The following is a 17,050-nucleotide window of genomic DNA, read 5'->3' as shown; positions in this document are numbered from 1 at the left end:
CCCAATACATGCTAATGTATGTAGCTGATATCTAGCATGTACTTTACTATATATGCTTTGTAGAAGATAAACTAAGGTCTGTATGGTACGTATACCACTTCTCTGGGTTTTACAGTGAAGTTAAAAAAAAAAAAGTCCTAGTTGAAAAAAAAAATTGTAAATACATATATCAAGCCCTGAAGGGGGAAAATGCAGACTTACTGTTTTTTATAAAACTATATTTACAGTAAAGTTATCCCTACATTCCTCTTTCTTATCTGTTGGTTTTTTAAAGGTGGTATCTGAGCACCTTACAGCAGGGTTCTCAAACAGAGGGTCAAGAGGTTATTACAGGGGGGGGGGGTTGTGAGCTGTCAGCCTCCACCCCAAACCCTGCTTTGTATCCAGCATGTATAATATAAAAGTATTTTTAATTTATAAGGGGGGTTGCACTCAGAGACTTGCTATGTGAAAGTGTCACCAGTACAAAAGTTTGAGAACTACAGTACTGCCTTACACCATTCCTGGCTGCTTTCCACCCCTCTTTCCCCTGAAATGAAAGAGCCAATGAAAAAAGGGAAAGGGGTACCTTATAACACATTTTCCCAGCCTCTGTGCTCACCTGTGCTGTGGTTATTAATACAAATGACATAGTGCAGTAGAAGACATGCCTCCCAGATCAAAAATTCCCAGCCTCAAGGGCAGATACCACCATGGTGTAGCTGGGGGGTGGCGATGCATCATCTGGCTGGCTGACACCTCACGAGTTATTTCAGATGCCACTGACTCAGGTCCATACACAAACTAGGTTAAAATGTACATGCCAATAAGTGTGTGGCCTAGTGGTTACAGCTGAAACGCCTGGTTCTGTTCACAAGCATGGGTAAGGGAGGGTCTGGTGATTGTAGCAGGGGGGACAGGGAACCCAGGACTCCGGGGGGGGGGGAGTCGGGTCTAGTGGCTATAGCAGGGGGAGTGGGGGACAGAGCCAGGACCGCCTGGGTTCTACCTTTTGCCACTGACGCGTTCTGCGCGCTGAGGAAGCCGCTGCCGTACTCTGTGCCTCAGTTTCCCCATCCGTGCGGGGGGGAGAGGGGGGCGAGGCGATTTGAACACGTGGGGCGGCGCCGCGTTCTGCGTCCCCCGACTCCACCGCCGGCCCACGGGGCGGAGCCAGCTCCTCCGTCCTCCCCGGGGCTCTGCCGCTTTAAGGGGCGGGTCCCGCTCGCGCGCGTGCTGAGGAAGTTTGTCCGCTCCTCGCCACCGTCTCTCCCCTGGCGGCCCCGCCCGCCATATTGTCCCCGCCGCAGGCCGAACTACTGCAGCCGGAGCGGCGATGGGTGAGGGGGGGGGGCGATGGGTGGGAGCGGCTCCGGCCGGGCTGCCCCGGGCTCGCGACACCCGCCCCTCGGTGTGATGTGGGGGGTTGGGGGGGGCTCGCACCGGGGTCGGGCTGCAGATCCGGAGCCCCAGAGACCCGCCCCCCCCGGACACCCCGGGCCCGGCCTCAACCTCCTGTGCCCCCCCCCCCGGGTAGCCCCGCACATCACCCCTTGGCCGCCCCCTCCCCCCCGTGCACGCGCCGCCCCTCGGGCCCAGCCCCATCGCTCTCCCCGGTGCCCCCCCCCCTCTGCGGGCCCCGCCCCCCCCCCCCCCCCCCCGCTGTGCCCGGCCCCCATACAGCCCCCGGGGCCCGGCACCCCCCAGCCCCCTCGGGTGCGCCCAACTGCAGCCGCGTCGGGCCGGGCTCTTCCTTGCTGCCGGGGGTGGGGGAAGCTCTCTTTAATTTGATTTTTCACACCTGGGAGGCGTTTACTGTGTGTCTTGTCCGCTCTCCAGCGTAGCCTTCCCTAGTCTGCTGGAGGGCCGCCTGGCGGGTGTTTATTGGGAGCCCTAACACCTTCGTTCATTAACAGGCAGCAGGTGCAAAACAAACAAAAGGAAGCGTCTCTTCACACAACCCACAGGCAACCTGTGGCACTCAGAGGATGTTGTGAAGGCCAAGACTATAACAGGGTTTAAAAAACCTAGATAAGCTCCTGGAGGATAGGTCCATCAATGGCTATTAGCCAGGACGGGCAGGGATGCAAAACAATGCTCTGAAGTGTCCCTAGAAGTGTTGCCAGAAGCTGGGAATGGGCGACCGGGGATGGATCACTTGCTGATTCCCTGTTCTGTTCATTCCCTCTGGGGCACCTGGCATTGGCCGCTGTTGGAAGACAGGATACTGGCCTAGATGGACCTTTGGTCTGACCCAGTCTGGCCGTTCTTATGTTCTAATTGAGGGGCATGGCTGTTAAGCCTTAACAAAGTTCTGTTAATTGGGAGGTTAAGGGACAAATAACACAACAGAGTTTTAAGCAGTCAAGGCGCACACCAAAAACCCTCCCCTTTGAATAGCTCAATTTGTGCTCTTTTACCAAATGTGATGTTGCCATCTTACTACTTCTATAGGCATTGAATAGTCTTCCAGCCAACACAGGATTTAAATGTCCAGCATAAAAGAACAAGCAGATTTTTGTTGCTGTAAAAAAAGATTCAGATTATTATTGTTTATATTGTGGTCGTATGTAGGAGCCCCAGTCATGGACTGTACAGACAGTCCTGCCCCCAAAGAGTTTACAGTCTTTGTCCATCGGAAAGAAGCAAAAATGGCAGAAGCCCAACTTTTTTTCTTCTGCAAGGCCTCTCTAAGAGAGGAAGAATGGATTTGTGGTTAAGGCATAAAACTGTGATTAAGGAGACCTGGATTATATTCCCAGGTTGTTGTAACCTTCAAGCAAGTCATTTAACCTCTCTGGCCAGATTCCAGAAGTATTTAGGCTCCTAACTTCCATTTATTTCAATGAAAGTTAGAATCCAAATGCCTTTTGAGGATCTGTTTTTTACAGAATTGTTGTAGTCACGTTGGTCCCAAGATATGAGACAGACAAGGTGGGTGCAGTAATTTCTTTTATTAGACCACCTACTTCTCTTGGTGAAAGAGACAAGCTTTCAAGCAACACGGAGTTCTTCTTCAGGGCTCTGAGGATCTGGGCCCCTGTACCTACATTGCCTCATCTGTAAAATAGGGATAACACCATAGGGGTGCTGTGAAGTTAGGCTTTGATGCTTTGAGGTGCTAGAGGTGTATGAAAGTTACCCACCTACTCTGCTCCAAATCCACGTGTGTTATAAATCTTTCCTTTTCAGTTTTAAGGATTGAAGAAATAGTCAAACAGTGAGCAGCAGCCAACCTCTCAGGGCAGTCTCCATACCCTTTGTTGTTATGGCAGGGGGAAGGCGGGGCCCTAACCGGACATCCTACTGCCGAAATCCTCTTTGTGAAACTGGGGCTACTGGGGGTTCTGGACATTCCACGAGTTCATCGGTCACTGGTGTGCGCTCACGTACCAGGTAAATGTGCATCCCCTTTATTCCCTTATGTGCCGTGACAGTTCCTCCTCTGTGAAACACGTAGTTTGACAATGAGGCTGGTTCATGTTTTTCCATCCCTTACCCTGGCCGTTTTGTCAGTGGTTCGGTGACTTTTTTGCTGGTAGGCTGATGTCGGGTTGCAACAGTCTTGTTTATCCATGACAGCTTCCCTGGAGTATGTTTTTGTCATTAAAGCAAAGAATGGTGATTGGGAAGTGTGGGTTCTGATACACCCCAGGACTGCCAAGTGCTTGGCATGTGATGCTTAGCTACCTGACGGGAGTGTTCGAAAGGACTTGGAGATTGGGGTGCTATAGACAAAGTTTTATTTACAAAATGGCTCCAGAGTTCTGCTTGGTGGATCAACCATATCCAGCGGTGTATGGCAGCTGATGCACTTCTGGGGCAGCGGTTGGTTAGTGCAGATGGATGCAGTCTGCTTTTCTTTCACAAATCCTAAACTGGTTGAATGGTAGCAGCTCAGCCTTGGATTATATGCTTTCACTTTCAATCTGACTTCTGTGGAGAAAGCACCGAAGCGTGGGGGAGGAGAGGGGAAGTGGTGCCGAGTGAGAAATTGAGGGAAATCAGCACTTGGATACCCACGTGATGAGCATTTCAAAAATACCTTGGATAGAACATCCTTGACACAGCAGGTGAATATCCCTTAACGTACTCCCTGATTGTGGCCCTAGGCTGAGATGTTTCTTTAATATTACTCATTTATATAGCAATTCATCCCAAGGGGTCCAGAGCACCTTATAATCCATATACATCCAGCAGCCCTGATGTGCATGAGGCCTCCTTGGAGATGGAGGGCAAGCCCCTGTGATGAGCAGGGGAAAGGCTTGGCAGGGTGAGAATCTTACTCTATAAAAAGTGCCATTAGATCTCGAGCGTCCACACAGAGCCTGTGAGGCCTCATGTCTCTGTCTTCTGGACACCTGTATTATAGAAGTGTTGTTTCCAGCAGGAGTTCCAAAGGTCGAAGGGTTGAATCAATCCTGTGAGATTTGCGGCTTCTGGGATTTCAGAGCTAATGCTGTGAATGCTAAATTATGCCTTCAGTGACACACCTGAGCCTCTGCATATGTCTACACTGCAATCAGAGGTGTGATTGCAGCATGTGTAGACATACCGGAGCTAGCTTTGAGCTAGCTAGCTCCAGTAACAATAGCAGTAAGGCCACGACAGAACCGGTTAGCCCTGAGTACCTACCCCAGGTCCTGGATGGCAGAGCACAGCCTGTGCTGCCGCCCATGTTGCTGCAATTTCTTTGCAGTTGTTGGAGCTGGTGAGATCAAAGTTAGTGTATGTAAGACACCGTCACGTAGTCACAGACTCGGTGCTCTGGCATGCTCTGAATGAAGTCAGTCAGGACTCTAGTGCAGTGTGTCTCCCCCCTCAGGGCACACTCTCATCAGGGCAAGTCTCCTTGGCTCCAGCGCCTCCTGGGTCTGACCTTGGAGCATTCAGCACCCCTGTTCACAACATGAGCTCCCCGCGGTGAGTCCACCTGGATGGGACACCTGGGGAAACCTTACATGCCGCCCCAAAGGAGCCATGCAGCCCACCTCTGTAGTCAGCAGTGACTCTCAGCCAGCAAAGTAAAACAGAAGGGTTTATTAGTCGTCGGAAACACAGCGTAGAACATACCTTGTTAGCACAGTAAGCAGGAACATTCGGCAAAGTCCCTCGTAGTGGAGTCCAGAGCACATGGCCCCCAGTCCCAAACCAGGGGACTGACCAGCATGCAGCAGCCCAGCCTCAGTCACCCCCAACTGTCCCGCCTCCATGCTTTGTCTCTTTTCTGAGCAAACAGGTCACCTGGTCTCCACCTCTCTCTTTGTTCTCCAGCACCTTTGGCTGGCTCCTTGCAGAGGACAGGCTCTGGCCATCAGTTGCGGGTGTCGGCCATTCTTTGTGCCCAGGCAGCCAGTCGGCAGTTACACCTGCCCTTTAGTGTGTGTGGGGGGGGAATACACCTGCCCTGTAGGCGTCTCTGCAACAACAACACACCTTTATCCCATCACCTAGATACTTGAGTATACATAGGGGAAACTGAGGCACGCACACAGTATTGAGAGAAAACATTAAGACCATTCCCACGTCGTCACAGTCACACCTCTGATTGCACTGTAGACAGACCTTCTGTTTAAGGCTTTCAGCCTTCACAGTCTTTTATTGTTAAAAAGCTTGGATTGAGCCTCTTGTTTCCAGTCACTTGACTGGAAGCTTTTCTGCCGTCACTCTAGCTGTGACTTTTATGGTTCCATGCTGTGATTTTTAATGGAAGTTTGGCATCTAATGCTCTGAAGCCCCTTTGGAAATCCAAGACCTAATTACTGAGTGTTGTTGCTTAGGGACCAGTCACTGGATGCACCTTGCTTGACTTGCATTGATACCCTTCTCTTTGAGTAAATGGTTGGTAGCCGGAGTTGCACTTGTACACAGGAATACAAACCTGTGACTAAACCTCATGGTTCCTCTGTGGCTTTAAATAGGCTTTGGGAGAATACGAAATCTCATAATTTCTTTTATTTACTTGGATTTTATGGCACCAAATCTTTTGTGCGTACACTTTACACAATGTAAATAGTACGAGGCAGAAACACTTGCAATTAGCTTAAAAGGCCGCTCGGTGTCCCTGTTGGGCTGCATGTGTACAAGCACTGCTCTCGGACCTTGCTCAAAGTGGGGGACTCCGATGTCATGGTGCTGCAGATTGGCCTGATCCCAAATATAGTTCTTGCTATACAAACCAAAGGCCATGCCTATATCAGGCAAAAAGGTATCGGCACATCCTGAGCATGCAACACTACTTCTGTACGTTGTCTCACATCTGCATGCAACAGGTGTCTTTTAAGCATTGGCTGTCCCAGTTCATTGCAGCCTCTGGGTGTAGTGTTTAGCTTGGGCTCCTCGCTTAGCATAGACCCGTCCATCCTCTGCGGTCTGAATGTGTTGGCTGGGGGTGGGCATTGGGTTTTTTTCTCAGCATATCTCAGGGGAGTAACTGGTGGGTTTTGGTTTATCTTGGTAGGAGCGGTTCAGGTACAGGCCTCTCCAGCCCTCCTCTGGCAACCCAGACAGTGGTTCCCCTCCGGCACTGTAAGATCCCAGAGCTGCCTGTGGAGAGGAGTGTCTTGTTTGAACTTCAGCTCTTCTTCTGTCATCTCATTGCTCTATTTGTCCACTACATCAATATCTACAAAACTGTGTGGTGGTACCCACCCTCCCACCCTCCATCGCACACATCACTGGTAGGTACCTGGGTATGTGCTGCTGTAGTCCTATAGATCCCTGCCTCCAGTTTACCTCCAATCCCACTCCCATGTGCATGGCTGCTCTCTCCAGATTGCTCAGCACCCGAAAACCCATTCCCTCCCCAACAGGTATCCCCGTTCCTCCTGCTCTTCGACAGCAACTGGGTAGATGCTCTGTTAGGACAGCACGTCAGTCTAAGAGCCAGCACCCAATCTAGCCCAGCTCTTGTGACGGTGACATTTTTATAGTGCTGGGCAAAACAGCCCACCTTCCCAGCACCCTGTCACTGTAGGGAGCATAGGGGTATGTGTTGATTCAGTGAGCAGTGATATAACAAACATTGAGGGGGAAAAAATTGTATTTAAATTGAATGTACAACCCCCCTGGCTCCTACTAGGGGGGTTGTACATTCAATTTAAATACCAGCTCTTATGTTGAATGTATCTGTATTGTTAAGAATCATGAGATCTGGGATTCCATCCCAACGCTGGCTTTCCTTCTCAGAATAGAGTTGATCCTCTTAAATTGAATCCTTGGCGGAGTGGGGCGAAAGCGAGTCACATACAGGAGAGGCGATGAGCAGAGGTGGGGATCCAACATTTTAAGAGAAGCCTCTTTCATGACTGGAACAAGCCGTGGCTCCATCCGGCTGATGTTATTGTTCTGGGCTGAGCTGTAGAGCTCTCCTGTGGCTTCAAATGCATCACACAAGGAATTCTGCACTGTGGCTGCCTTGGACCAGAATACAAAAGCATGGCTTATTGTGACTCTAGGTCCCAGCAGGCACTGCTCCGTCTTTATTTGAGTAGCCTGGCCACATTGCATCCTCGGACTTAGTCTCTCTAGGCTTCACCTTTTTGTTAAAGACTAAGTGGCTATAATCAGCGCCACTTCATGGAAACTAGATGTGGCTCTGAGGCCCCAGGTAAATTGTCAAGTGACTCTAATTTGGGCAAAGTTTGGACATCCTGGCACAGTGCACACTTGGCATTCTCCTGATAATCCAGGAGGAGAGAGTTAGAAGTGGCTCTGCTGCCTGGAGCAAAATAGAAGTGTTTCCTTTTTGTCATTGCAGAACTTTCATCTCATTGACTTCAACGTGCTGACGGTGACGACAATCGTCTTAGCGCGCAGGCTGATCGGTGCCATTGTGAAGGAGGTAAAGCCGCAGGCCAAACTCAGAACTGTTCTCTCCTTCCCAACCTTCTCTGACTAGCATCTGTGTTTGCCTTTCTGTATTGTGGGTGCATTAGGTAAAAGAATGCAGCGAAGTGCATTTCAACTCAATAGAGAGCCTTATCAAGCCAAAACACCAGCCTCATTAATTGTGTGCACTAGCTGTTATTGCTGAAGAGCCATCAGTAAAGCAACAGTTTCTGTAGGACCTGCATAATAGTGACTACAGAGAGATCTGCAGGTACTCTAAGCACTTAGAGTGCCGTATGTTTTCAAAGGGATGTGCTGACATGAACTGAGTATAGAAGTTTCTTAGAATGGAATGACGAATTTAAAAGCAAAAACTAGATGAGAGATAGTACCTGGCAGCTTAAACATAGGGTGAAGTTTGGGCGTACTGGAAGCTGAATGTAAAATCAAGTGTCCCTTTTAAACTTCAGCCTTTTTCCTGCCCTGTTCTGAAGGGTTTTGAATTGACTGGAACATAAAACCTCGAGGTGGTTTCCTACTGGAAAACTGATTTTACAGAGTTGTCTCAATCCATTACTCATATGAGTTTCACCGTATTTATGTATATTGGATGGTTACTGAATTCCTAGTGTTTCAAACTGTAGTGAGTTTGCTTTATCCTTTACTAAAGAATGATGTATGGCTCCATTCACCTTCCCTTCCTCTTTTTTCTTCCCAGTGTGTTCAGGAAAGCAATCTGCTCCTCGCTTGAGCAGCCTTCTAGGCTGCAGCCAGGTGACACACCAGGGCTAAAGACACCACAGGAGCTCTTCTCTCCCCAGCGACATGGGAAGTGTATTTGAAATCTGTGCCCAAGGTTCAGCTTCCTGATCTTGGAGAGTCCAAATGCAGATTCTGATCTAAAGCAGGCCTCTCTCGTCTGGCTGCACTCACATGGCACTTGGAGGTCACTCTGCTGCCATTGCTGTGTGGTGCTGGTTTAGTGGGACCGAGTAGAGCTCATTCACTAGTTATGCTGCTAGTTTTTCCTGTTTGCTTTCCAGAAGGAAATAAGTTGTCTAAGTCCTGCCCTGCTCTCTCTCTTCTGCAGGCTTCACAAAGTGGCAAAGTCTCCCTGCCACGCTCCATTTTCCTTGTGATTACTCGGTTTGCAGTCCTCACTGGGACAGGCTGGAGCCTGTGCCGGTCAATAATTCACCTCTTCAGAACCTACTCGTTCCTCAATCTCTTGTTCCTGTGTTACCCGTAAGTACCGCTCTTCTCCTATCTGTGTTTAGATGATGAATTTTGAAAGCTGCCTGTCCAATCAAATGCTCTTATTCCAATGCCATATGGGGCAAGATGTGGCTTGAAAGTAAATGATCACTTGACTTCTTTGCAACAGAACTTAACCTTTCACTCTCTTGGTAGATCGTAAAGACTAGATTAGGTTAGATCTCTTGGGGGCTTGGTATGTGTCTTTTCCATTCTACTTGAATGACCTGCCCGGTGACCACAGGTTGCAAATTGCCCAGGGTTTCATAAAAGGACTGTCCACTTTGAGACTTCTCATGCTGTATAAATAATCCATTTCTCAAACTTGTGCTTGGCTGTTCAGTTCCCAGAGCTTCCCACTTCCTTGGTTTGGTCCATAAATATCTTGTGCAAGATGGATAGAATCAGACACTTTTCCCCTGCCACTTGTTGACCAAATCTGAGGAACAAGGTTCTCTTTCTAGGCAGACAGCAGAATTATGCCCCCCTTCTGGGAAAGGTTTCTCTGCCCAAGGGTGAACAGGTAAAGACTCGGGGTACGTCTTCACTACCCGCCGGATCGGCGGGTAGTAATCGATCTATCGGGGATTGATTTATCGCGTCTCGTCTAGAAGCGATAAATCGATCCCCGAACGCACTCCCCGTCGACTCCAGAACTCCACCAGAGCGAGAGGCAGTAGCGGAGTTGACGGGGGAGCCGCGGCCGTCGATCCCGCACCGTGAGGACCCGAGGTAAATCGATCTAAGATACGTCGACTTCAGCTACGCTATTCACATAGCTGAAATTGCGTACCTTAGATCGATTCCCCCCCCCCCCCCCAGTGTAAACCAGCCCTCACTGTTGTAGGCAAATGTGGTTCGGATGTTAGAATCATTCTGTGCCAGTGAACTAAGAAGCATCTCATAAAGGTATGGAGCCATGCTCCACCAGTCTTTAAGGTGACCAGGGTAAATGAGATGGGTACGTGGTCTCGGGTCAGCTAGCTGAGTTCTGTGACCCTGTAGGCAGATGTGAGGGTCACCATTGGTGGCGCTGGTGTGGACAGTGCAGAGATGGTGTGATCTCACATGAATGACTCTGGTACAAGCGATGCTGAATGTTAATGAGGCCTGGCCCCTTGCTAGCTGTGATTAACAGAAGGAATCCTTCAAGGAGGAGAACCTAGCTGCTGGAACAGTATACAATAAAATCATGAGTAAGGCTATGATTATGTCACGGAGGTCATGGAATCTGTGACTTCCATTGACCTCCATGACATTTTCTGCCCTGGGGCTGGAGCTCCCAGCCAGCCCCATCCTCGCAGCTCCCAGCCCCCAACCTGGTGGGTGGGACCCTGCAGCTGCCCGGCCACAGCAGGCGGCTGACGGACCCTGCAGCTGCCCAATTGCGGCGGGGGGCTGGCGGAACTGCAGCTGCCCAGCTATGGCGGATGGCCAGCAGGACCCCACGCAGCTGTCCATGAGCTTTACTAAAAATATCTGCGACAAAAACTTAGCCTTAATCGTGAGCAAGCAGTATTAATATTAACCGGCCACCTTTGACAATGCACATCCAAAACCTACAGTGCATATTAGGTGGATCTAATTGTGTTGTGTCTCTAGCTTCCAGTAGATATGTGGGCAATGTCACGTGGCCGTATCCCTCTCGCTGTCCCATTCTAGAGTCTATGTGGGAAGTGACTCTCATGATCCTAAACACTATTCACAAGGGGATGTTGGGTGCTAAAACTTCTTCACTGTCATGGGAATGGCAGTCAGACTCGGGGGGGAACTGGGGACATTGATGTTACAGCCTTCCTGCCCATGTGCTCTTCCAGGTTCGGCATGTACATTCCTTTTCTCCAGCTGAACTGTGACTTTCGGAAGACAGCCCTCTTCTCCCAAGTGGCTAACATTGGCCCCCAAGAGATGGGGGAAGTGAACTCCAGGGGTAAAGACTATCTAACAGTTTTAAAGGAGACCTGGAAGCAGCATACCAGGCAAATGTATGGCATGGAGGCCATGCCCACCCATGCATGCTGCCTCTCTCCAGACCTGATCCGCAATGAGGTGGAGTATTTGAAGATGGACTTTAACTGGAGGATGAAAGAGGTGCTGGTGAGCTCCATGCTCAGCGCCTATTATGTGGCCTTTGTGCCTGTCTGGTTTGTGAAGGTGAGTGCCATGCACCCTTATGTGCTCACTGCTCTAGCACGTGCTTCATGTCATTCCTCCCACTAATAGGTCAAGTGAGGCAGTTTTGTTTGAGTCACTAGCAAAATCGGATGCTTGGCTGGGTATGGCTGCAATATGGTTAGTTCTCATCCGATGTATGGAAAGTGGGTGCAGTAAGTCTGGTCTACACACACGTTACACAGAGTCGCCTGTGTGGACGAACGTAAATCAATTTACACCTGGCTTGTATGGATTTGCTTAATTCCAAATTGTCCTGTGATCTGGTTAGTTTTGTGGAGTAGAAGGGGTCTGAATGTTGAGATGCTTGAGAGAAATAGAAAAGTTTGAATTTAACTTATAATACAATACAAAATCCTACTGTGTGTTTCAGCCACTGAACTCTGATTACCTTGAGATACGCAAACTTCTGTATTCCTGTCATCCATGGCAAAGTGTCATGTGCTTGTTCCATCCATTGAGGTGAAACTGTTTTCCCCCATGGACTTACAGAATTTCTTCTTTGGTTATGGCCAAGTCAACTTTTTATGAACTGTAATGTCTTGTAGGGACAGATTCAAGACAAGAATAAAACTGATTTTCTTTTCTATCCTAACTCTCTTTACGGAGGGGGGTAAATTGTAATAGAGGGAACTCTCCCCCATCTATTTTATTGGATTTTCACAGTAAGTTGTACTGTATAGCAAATGTATTTGGATGAGTATAAAATGAGACCGGAGACTTCAGGGACCTGTCGTAATCTGCCATGCCTCTGGCTTCATGGCTGTCACTTTTGCAAGCCATGGGACTAGAACTCAAAGCCACCTGCTCTAAAAGTGCAGGCCCCCTGCCATTTGAGCTAAAGGAGGATCATTGTTAGTTTCTATTCCTTGACTTTAGCAAAGCTTTTGATATGGTCTCCTACAGTATTCTTGCCAGCAAGTTAAAGTAATATGGGCTGGATGAATGGAATATAAGGTGGATAGAAAGCTGGCTAGATCATTGGGCTCAACGGGTAGTGATCAATGGCTCCATGTCTAGTTGGCAGCCGGTATCAAGTGGAGTGCCCCAAGGGTCGGTCCTGGGGCCAGTTTTGTTCAATATCTTCATTAATGATCTGGAGGATGACGTGGACTGTACTCTCAGCAAGTTTGCAGATGACACTAAACTGGGAGGAGTGGTAGATATGCTGGAGGGTAGGGATAGGATACTGAGGGACCTAGACTAATTAGAGGATTGGGCCAAAAGAAATCTGATGAGGTTCAACAAGGACAAGTGCAGAGTCCTGCACTTAGGACGGAAGAATCCCATGCACTGCTACAGACTAGGGACCGAATGGCTAGGCAGCAGTTCTGCAGAAAAGGACCTAGGGGTTACAGTGGACGAGAAGCTGGATATGAGTCAAATGTGTGCCCTTGTTGCCAAGAAGGTTAACGGCATTTTGGGCTATATAAGTAGGGGCAATGCCAGCAGATCGAGGGACGTGATCATTCCCCTCTATTTAACATTGGTGAGGCCTCATCTGGAGTACTGTGTCCAGTTTTGGGTGCCACACTACAAGAAGGATGTGGAAAAATTGGAAAGAGTCCGGCAGAGGGCAACAAAAATGATTAGGGGGCTGGAGCACCTGACTTATGAGGAGAGGCTGAGGGAATTGGGATTATTTAGTCTGCAGAAGAGAAGAATAAGGGGGGATTTGATAGCTGCTTTCAACTACCTGAAAGGGGGTTCCAAAGAGGATGGATTTAGACTGTTCTCAGTGGTACCAGATGACAGAACAAGGAGTAATGGTCTCAAATTGCAGTGGGGGAGGTTTAGGTTGGATATTAGAAAAAACTTTCACTACGAGGGTGGTGAAGGTGAAGCACTGGAATGGGTTACCTAGGGAGATGGTGGAATCTCCTTCCTTAGAGGTTTTTAAGGCCCAGCTTGACAAAGCCCTGGCTGGGATGATTTAGTTGGGAATTGGTCCTGCTTTGAGCAGGGGGTTAGACTAGATGACCTCCTAAGGTCCCTTCCAACCCTGATATTCTGTGATTCTATGATTCTAGCAGTATGGGGTCTAGGAGCAGTAGTGATTCTCCCAGTGGCATAGGGACAGAGTATTGCTGCACAAGTGTCAGTTGTGGAATTCACGCTCAGTCACTGTTCCCCTTGTATGCAGAAGAGTGACTGTTGCCCGAATAGGACCCCTTCACCCAGCTGGTCGTAGATTTTGATTCTGAAGTATTCAGAAGCTTAACCTTTTCTTGGCTGGCAATTACTGCTGAATGCAGGGCTGGTACAGCTGCTGCCCTGCTCTGCCTCTTGATTTCTCAAGCAGGAATAATTGCTGCCGTGAAAAGGCACCGGTTCGCTTGAGTGCCTCGTGTTCTGACTCTGCTTTGTTGGGTCAGGATGTCCGAATGCATTTTTACACTGTATTCCTGCCCCCCCCCAGAACACTCAGTACTACGACAAACGGTGGTCATGTGAGCTGTTCCTGCTGGTGTCCATCAGTACGTCTGTGATTCTGATGCAGCATCTCTTGCCTGCCCGCTACTGCGACCTCCTCCACAAAGCTGCGGCACACCTGGGCTGCTGGCAGAAGGTCGATCCTGCCCTATGCTCCAATGTGCTACAGCATCAGTAAGGACCTCTCCCACTGGCTAGCACTGGTTTGTTCTCTCTTGTCTGCTGGGGTGGGGAGCTAATCTGCCAGGCTGCTATTCACCCTGGGGGAGAGATCCCTCACTCAGTTCAGCAACAGGAAACCTGAAACCAGAGTTGCTCTGTGTGGCTGCTAATCAGCCTAACGCTGTATGGGCATGAGCTATCCCATCCCCTACCAAACGCAGCGAGCAAACCTCTGGTTTGTGGTAAGCAGTGACAATGGCTATTAAATGCTTAGTTGTACAGCTGGACGAGCCAAATTCTGCCCTCGCAAAGAACTGCAACTTGACGTCTTAGCAAATTGTCACTAAGGACTCTTGTAACTGACTCAAGGATTAGGACTGTCGGTGGTGCATTGGTGCAGCGCCCCCAGCTTATGGGGGAATGCCATTGACTCCCCTGCAGAAGCTCTGTTCAGAGCCGTGGCCAGCTGCCATGTGACTGATCCTGTCATTCTGGAGGCGGGACTAAGGGAGTTGGTTTCTCTTGCAGGTGGACAGAAGAATGCATGTGGCCCCAGGGGGTGCTGGTGAAACACAGCAAGAACGTGTACAAAGCCGTGGGCCATTACAATGTGGCTGTGCCATCTGATGTCTCACACTTCCGCTTTCATGTAAGCTGGCGTTGTTCCTCCTTTATTATTAGAATTATTTATAGTAGTGCCTAGACAGGATCAGGGCCCCATTGTCCGGGGCACTGCACAGACATACAGATAGTCCCTGCCCCAAAGAACTTAGTCTAAATAGATGAGAGAGACACAAAGTTGGAAGGCCAGCAGGCACCGAGAGGTGAAGTGACTTCCTCACGATCACACAGCAGGGCAGTGACAGAGCCAGGAATAGCCCCGGTCTGAGTCTTCCTCCTGTGCTTTCTCTCTCCCTATCCCATGCCTCCTGAGCACTAACAATGGGGGAGCTTTCTGAAAAGGACCTCGGTGCACTTGGTCTGGGGATGAGAGCACCAAAGCTCTTTTCATTTGTGAGTGAGAAGGGAATGTGTTGCTAGGTCTCCGGAAGTGAAATCTTAGTGCGTTCGCTCACGGCGCATTCGTTCCTCATGTGTTCCGTATTTTCTGTGGCGCGTCTGACTCCCATACAGCACCTTACCCTGGGCTCTTTATCCTCCAGTTCTTTTTCAGCAAACCGCTGAGGATCTTGAACATTTTAATTCTGCTGGAAGGAGCTGTCATCTTCTACCAGCTCTACTCACTGATCTCGTCAGAGAAGTGGCACCAGACCATCTCGCTGGCGCTCATCCTCTTCAGCAATTATTACGCCTTCTTCAAGCTGCTGCGTGACCGGCTGGTGCTGGGGAAAGCTTACGCATACTCTGCCAGCAGAGACTCGGAGCAGAAGTTCAATTAAATCGCACTGCTGCTCAGCCTGTATTACGGGAAAAAACCAACAACAAAACACACACAACCTCAGAGCTTTGTATTTTTGTTACCACTGCTTTTTTCTTTGATAACTGATGTAATGAAAAGGAAAAAAACATATTTTTGTACTCCCAACAGCTGTCTGGGTGTTTGTTATTTAGCCGCGTCAAACAATAAGCCTTCCACATCCTATTTTTACTTAGAGGGCATCTCCGCGTTAACAAATGACTGAACCTCTGCTCTTGACAGGTGCAAAGGTTGTTTATCTGTGGGGGAGGAGGGTGTTGGGAGGGGTCTGCCTGTGGAGTTGGGGAGGAATGACTAGATCAGTGTGATCGTGTTTAAAAGCTGCTTGTTGGTTGGGAGCAGTCGAGCCAAAGGCCTTGTCTACAGGAGGAGGTTGTACTGACTCGGTGAAAGTGGCGTGGCTCTTTGTGTGGACACGTAGTTTGAGTGCCTTCCTGTGATTTAGCTTAAATCAAAATAAACGCCCAGAGAAGGGGGTCGTGCCACTTTAACTTCATCTATTCAGAACCAGATGATTCGGATCAGTGACATTTCTTCTGTTAGGCCTTGACTACGCCATCTGGTTTAAAAATCGTATTTTAAAAACCAACAAAACCTGCTTTCCCTCCCTCCAACTGGCACTCCCTGAGATGATTAGAGTAAGGCTGTGTTTACCCTACAGACGTCTTCTGGCGGAGCTGTGATGGTCAGGAGCATGAAGAGAAGTGATCTCTGACTGACAGAACTGTGCGGGCAGAAGCCCCTAGTGTAGACACAGCTATACTGGCGAAACGGCTGTTACATATATGGCTTGTTTTGCTTGGAGGTATGTGGTTTTACTACCGCGGTACAAAGTGCAGCTTTGCTGATATTGCTGCAGCCACACTGGGAGTGCTTTGCTACTGTAGCATACCAGGATGCATAAAGCAATCCTGGCGTAGACATGGCCTTACGGGGGATTAACCCTCTACTTTTCCTGTCTCCCTTTGGGGCTGGGTTTACACTGCAATTCAAATAGCCTGGCCCGATTTACTCTGTGGGTCTCACGCACATGGCAGCCCTGTGCTCGGGGAGTTTCTGGGGCCACAGCCTTTGCAGGGGGAGGGTTGCAGACACTGCATTCTAAACCCCAAACCCTGGTATTTTACCAAATGGAAATATTTGGGGTTGTCTTTTTTATCCTGTTTTATACTAAACGCCCTGACCGTGGCCCTCTGAAAGGAGAGTTGCTGGGTGGGAGGAAAAGGCTCTGTAACGGTCCGAAGGCTTTGAACACAAAGAACCAGTGAATTTAGCTGTAGTATCTGCTGGGCTACACGTGTATTTCTAACTGGCTCATTGCTGTGAGTTTATATTGTGCGATTCACACTTCTCAACTTCCTGTGTTTGCCCTGGAGCAAGGACAGCTGGTGGGGACGTTGCTTTCAATTAATGCCTAACTATGTTTTTGCAGCAGGTTGTTATTGATTAAAGACATTTTTGTAAGTACCCGTGATCTGGGGTAATCTGTCATTCAAGCAACTCTCCTACGGTCTGGCAATTTCTAAAAAATAAATCTCCTTAAACAGCTGCCTTTAAAGTATTCTTTGCAAGGCAAACCATGTGGAAGTTACAACTGGGGTAAAGTAAGCTTTGAAACAGCTTCCCACCCGGCTCCAGTCATTTCATAGTGACCAGCGCTGGAAAAATAAATTGCACTTGTGTCCTTTCTTTGTTTTTGGTTTTAAACCAACTGTCCCCCTCTCCCTCCAGCTTCCTTCATTTATTTTATTCCTCTGCACTAGAGGTTCAGACCTTGCGTAG

General features: G+C 49.0%; 1 protein-coding gene across 3 annotated transcripts; it reads left to right on the top strand.

Annotated features, from left to right (window-relative positions):
* Positions 1–1,246: 1,246 nt before the first annotated feature.
* TMEM39B (transmembrane protein 39B) lies at positions 1,247–16,100 on the top strand. Of its 3 annotated transcripts, none has more exons than XM_024199273.2 (9): positions 1,247–1,319; positions 3,172–3,375; positions 6,440–6,659; positions 7,739–7,822; positions 8,900–9,054; positions 10,881–11,217; positions 13,655–13,842; positions 14,359–14,479; positions 14,994–16,097. In XM_024199273.2, exons 2-9 carry the CDS (start codon positions 3,248–3,250, stop codon positions 15,228–15,230), a joined length of 1,470 nt encoding a protein of 489 aa, XP_024055041.1. In that variant the 5' UTR covers positions 1,247–1,319; positions 3,172–3,247; the 3' UTR covers positions 15,231–16,097. The 3 variants fall into 3 exon arrangements, with proteins under 3 accessions (XP_024055041.1, XP_024055042.1, XP_024055043.1); XM_024199274.2 differs by having other exon boundaries at positions 1,267–1,319; positions 3,255–3,375; XM_024199275.2 differs by lacking the exon at positions 1,247–1,319 and adding an exon at positions 4,128–4,252 and having other exon boundaries at positions 3,289–3,375; positions 14,994–16,100.
* The last annotated feature ends 950 nt before the right edge of the window (positions 16,101–17,050 follow it).

Source organism: Terrapene carolina, unplaced genomic scaffold, assembly GCF_002925995.2.
Source record: "Terrapene carolina triunguis isolate 2854851 unplaced genomic scaffold, T_m_triunguis-2.0 Scaffold236, whole genome shotgun sequence".
NCBI classification, from domain to species: domain Eukaryota; kingdom Metazoa; phylum Chordata; order Testudines; family Emydidae; genus Terrapene; species Terrapene triunguis.
The sequence above is the reverse complement of the archived record's forward strand: the minus strand, read 5'-3'. Positions and strand labels throughout refer to the sequence as shown.

What these genes read in the sequence shown, in the direction of transcription:
- TMEM39B (XM_024199273.2), top strand. Translation starts at nt 3,248, where the DNA reads ATGGCAGGGGGAAGGCGGGGCCCTAACCGGACATCCTACTGCCGAAAT. An exon ending in TCGGTGCCATTGTGAAGGAG is followed by an intron (nt 7,823 to 8,899) that starts GTAAAGCCGCAG and finishes TCTCTTCTGCAG; the next exon opens with GCTTCACAAAGTGGCAAAGT. An exon ending in TCTCACACTTCCGCTTTCAT is followed by an intron (nt 14,480 to 14,993) that starts GTAAGCTGGCGT and finishes TTTATCCTCCAG; the next exon opens with TTCTTTTTCAGCAAACCGCT.